The sequence below is a fragment of the Corylus avellana genome, chromosome ca1, assembly GCF_901000735.1.
Source record: "Corylus avellana chromosome ca1, CavTom2PMs-1.0".
Taxonomy (NCBI): domain Eukaryota; kingdom Viridiplantae; phylum Streptophyta; class Magnoliopsida; order Fagales; family Betulaceae; genus Corylus; species Corylus avellana.
Genome location: NC_081541.1, coordinates 3,785,763 through 3,790,435, shown reverse-complemented (window position 1 = coordinate 3,790,435; position 4,673 = coordinate 3,785,763). Strand labels below are relative to the sequence as shown.

Sequence of the window (4,673 nt, the reverse complement as noted above, 5' to 3'; positions counted from 1 at the left end):
AACCCATTTTTTTTTTTCTAAAAAAAATATCTCAGAAAAAATATTGTTAAACATTTTTTTAAAAAACATTATGAATTTTATTGGACTAAATACTCTTTATTACACTAGAAATATTGACAGTAAGGGTATGGGACTAGGGGGTATGGGGACCATTCATTCTTTCAAGCACTGCATAGACTGCTCAAAAAAAATATTACCAAAAAAAAAAAAAAAAAGGTAGCCGAAACACCTGGATTGAACTTATTCTCTCTCTGGTTTATTCACTCAGTTCAAATATATCTAACAGATTATTTTTCATTTCATTTGAACAAGAGATTTGACTCGACAATGGATCTAATCCAGTCGTACAAAGACAGTAATTACGAAAAAGAAGAAATAAAAAAAGGCAGCATCGGCATATCGGTTATGGCTTTTATTCATTACACAGAGAAATGCGTAGCTACCGGTGCAATCTGCAACTTATTTGACTCTTTGAGTGACAGAGGCACGCAGTTTGTTCTTCATAACTACCAAGAATTCCTCTTTCTCCGACACGTCGACTTCGGCGCCATCCACCGGCTTCCACTCGAAATGCAAAATCAAGTTGGCAATAAAGTACTCCAGGAGAAGCCGGCCCAACCCGTTCCCGGGGCACATCCTCCTTCCGGCACCGAACGGGAGCATCCTAAACGCCGTTAGATCGACCACGTCTTCCGCGGGTTTTTCACCGGTTAACAGCCTGTCAGGGTTAAACTCCAAAGGATTATCCCAGATCGTCGGATCGCGCCCGATTATTGACATCATGATGTTCACCGTCGTGCCTTTGGGAATAGTGTAGCCGCCAAGCTCCACATCCTCCGTGACGGCGTGGGGTATCAAGGCGGTGTTTGGCGGGTGAAGTCTTAAAACTTCTAGGATTACCGCCTTCAAATACGTGAACTTGTGCAAATCCTCCTCCTTCACCTCCTCCACTCCTTCCCCCAAAACTTGGCGGATTTCAGCATATATTTTGGCTTGAACATCTGGGTACTTCACAATATGCGCCATCGACCACTGCAACATCGTCGTGGTTGTGTCGGCGCCGGCATTAATGAACTCCGAGGTCAAACTCAGTATGTCCTCGTCATTAACCTTTTCTTTGTCTCCTGGAACTTGCAAATCCATTAAGCTGTCTGTGTAGGATACATATTCGAGCTCGTTGCCTTTCTCTTCCCTTAGCTTCCGTCGGGCTTTTATCACCGGCAATAAGATATCATCTTGAGTCTTCAACAGATTTATGTACCTTTTGTACCGATTTCTCAGCAGCAATTTCGCCAATCTCGGGAAGAAACCGAAAATACTGAAGTCGGCATAATTCACAAGAAGCTCCCATTGGATGTCTTCGATTTCAATAACCGACTCGTCGCTGATGTCGCCGAAAGCCATGAGAATAAACAAGGAAAACACGGCGTGGTGGAGACAGTCGTTGACATTGACGACGTCGTTTTGCTGGGAACTTTGAGTTAGCTTGCTCATCATTGTTTCCATGACGCGCTTCCGGGCGGGGGAGAAAGCATTCATCTTATTGGGGTGGATAATCTCTGATACGAGATTGCGGCGGAGGGCACGCCAGGTGGCGCCATAGGGGCTGGCGCCGATGTCTTTGCGCTTGTTGCTGAGAACTAAGCTGACCGGGACCACCTCCGGACGGTTTGCAAAGATGGCGCCGTGTCGAACAAGCGCTTGTTGGGCGAGTGTGTAGGAGGTGACGAAAATGAGTGGATCAGGGCCGAGTTTGAGTGTGAGAATTTGGCCGTACTTGTGGGAGAGCTCACCGATGACTTTTCTAAGGTCAACGGCGTTTCTGGGAAGCCATAGGAGGTTTCCGATGATGGGAAGAGGGCGTGGCCCCGGCGGAAGATTCCCTTTCTTTTTGGATGAACCGAGAAGGCCGAGGAGGGATTTTATTGAGAAATACGCACACACAGAGATGAGCACAATGAACCAAATCTCCATTGCTTCTGGTTTTGAGTTAAAAAGCTCAACCCTCTTGCCTGTTTATATATTGAAAAATCCCAACGACACAATGCTCCATTTTCAAGTAAAGACAACAATATTTGCCCGGTCAACAAATTTCGCCTCTGCCGAGTGCCCCTAATCCGTTTACTTGCCCGGTCAACAAATCATGCCTTCCCCTGTAATTTACCTTTTATTGCCCATGTTCCTTCATTTTTTTTTCTTTTTTCTTTTGTTTTTTTATATGAGCAATAAGCAAACGGGAATCTATGAGACGAGACATCTTTCACACTCTTATTTCTGATTTAAGAGAGACAAGAAAATTAAACGGAATTTTGCCAAATTATCTCCATCCGGTTATAACTTCTCCTAGAATATTTTTAGAATCTTCCTAAATATAACGTAATTTTTAAAATTATCATTAAATTTGAAATAACCGTTAATCAATAATTTTAAGAAGAATCTATAAAGACTTGTAGCATTACTATGATGACTCTATGAGTCCATGGTTTATTATGAGTTGTAAGGTTCAAGTCAAAACAAATATTGTTGGATATTGCAAGGAGTTTTTATTTTTATTTTTTTTGAAAGGAATCAGTTTAGTGACTTTAGTCTCATTTATTGATAAACGAGCATAAAACTCAAATAACACAGAGCAAAAGCTTTGAAGCAATTATAGCCGAAGTTACAAGATTACAAGCGTCAAAGATAATGTATTACATTTCAGGCTCAAACAAAATTAGCTAACTTATGACTAATTTTCAAATTAAACAGCAGATCTGCGCCAAATAAATTCAAACCAATACATAGGTAACTTTTATTTCTCGAGGGTAGAAAACCCCAAGCCAAATATCATCATCCTCAACTCGAAAGCGAGGATAACGTTCATCCACAACCTAAAGGTATGAACCAAAGCAACAAACTCGTAGAGCATCAGGCGGGCAAATCGAGAAAGAGGACCGAACATTATTACAATTAAAAACAAAAAGGATTACAGGAAAACAAAACAATACAGAAAAAACAAAAAGAAATTCAGACAAAATTATATAGAAATAAACAACATATTGCATGGAGTATATTCTGTACATGTGGGAGGAATATTATTATAGTTTATTACCACCAACCATAGTTTATATATATATTAAAAAAAAAAATCTTCAAGCTACCACTTTAATACTTATATTTCTAAATAATATATCTTATAAAATGTTGACATATTTTTCTAAATAATATATCTCAATGACTTTCGAGAAAAAAACAAATTGATAAATATAATATTTTTCTTTTTTAGCTTTAAATCACATACGAAATACCTCGATGCAAGTGCATACAAATTCTACCTGAGATTTTGTGTAGAATTTCAATGATTCAAATTTAATTATAAATTTTTCATGGGAAAGAGAGAATTTTTTAAAAAAGTATTTATTTCACTCGTTTGTTAAAAGAGCGTTAAAGAGGACGAGCCATTTCATTTCTGACATGGAAAATAGTTTTCAAAAGTAAACACCCATTTTAGGCACAGTAAGTCAATGGATTTCAAGAAAAGGGTTTGGTTTATACATAACATAGAAAGAGCTAGTTTAAAGATAAGATTTTTTTTTTATGCAAAGATAGAACCCTAGCTAGTATTTGATAAAACGTTATTACACTTGAAAGAGACTAAGGTTCATTCCACACATATATACTTTACTTGTTATTTCTATTTGTATTTATTCACTTGTTATTTACTTACTGATCCGTTGACTCATCTTCAAGAGATCATTTTTTTTTTGACACGTTCGTGCAAGAGGGGAGAGAAAGATTAGAACTAATGACCTCCACTTTATTAAATATGATCCTAACCGATTGAGCTACCTCTTGAAGACTCTTAAAAAAATTATTTGGTTGTTTATTTTTTATATCTTCGTAGGAATTTACAAGTCATTAAATTTGTAAAATTCAATTGTGGATTAAAAAAAAAAAAAAATGCCAAATGGACCAACTGATAATGTATAACAACTCTCATTTAAATAACCTCTCACATCTACCTGTCACGTAGTTCCTCTGCTTTTTGTTTGCAAGTACTACTTTACAAAATAAAGAATAAATGCCAAATGGACCAACCAATAATGTATAATAACTCTCATTTTATAACCTCTTACAGATCTACCTGTCAAGTACTTCCTCCACTACTTTGCAAAATAAACAATCTATCAAGAAGTGGACTCTCGACGTTGAGAGAGCGTCCGGACATTTCCTAAATTTAACTTTAATACTCTTCTTTTAATAAATGAGATATAACACATAAAATATTTAATTAAAATATAAAATAAATGACGGAGTTAAGGTTGAGAAAGTGGTGAGACATTTCCTAAATTTAACTTTAACACTACTCATAATGTATAAGTCTAAACTCTATTTTAATAGATGAAACTAAATACGAAAAGTACTTAATTAAAATTGGAGGTAGACGACGGATTCAAGGTTGAGTAAGTTTTTGGACATTTTCTAAATTTAACTTTAACATTCTCTATAATGTTTGAATTTAAACTTTTTTTTAATAAGTGAGATTCAACGCGTGAACTATTTAATTGAAATAAAAGGTAGATGACATAGTCAATATCCGAATTTAAAGCGTTTGATTTTGATACTATGTTAAATCAATACCTATCTCAAAAAATTAAACTTATAAAAAAAAAAAAAAAAAAAAAAAATTAACT

General features: G+C 36.3%; 1 protein-coding gene across 1 annotated transcript; it reads right to left on the bottom strand.

Moving 5' to 3' along the window:
* Positions 1 to 230: 230 nt before the first annotated feature.
* Positions 231 to 2,108, bottom strand: LOC132184931 (cytochrome P450 89A2-like). Its single transcript, XM_059598725.1, has one exon. It carries the CDS (start codon positions 1,972 to 1,974, stop codon positions 460 to 462), a length of 1,515 nt encoding a protein of 504 aa, XP_059454708.1. The 5' UTR covers positions 1,975 to 2,108; the 3' UTR covers positions 231 to 459.
* Positions 2,109 to 4,673: the final 2,565 nt, after the last annotated feature.

What these genes read in the sequence shown, in the direction of transcription:
- LOC132184931 (XM_059598725.1), bottom strand. Translation starts at nt 1,974, where the DNA reads ATGGAGATTTGGTTCATTGTGCTCATCTCTGTGTGTGCGTATTTCTCA.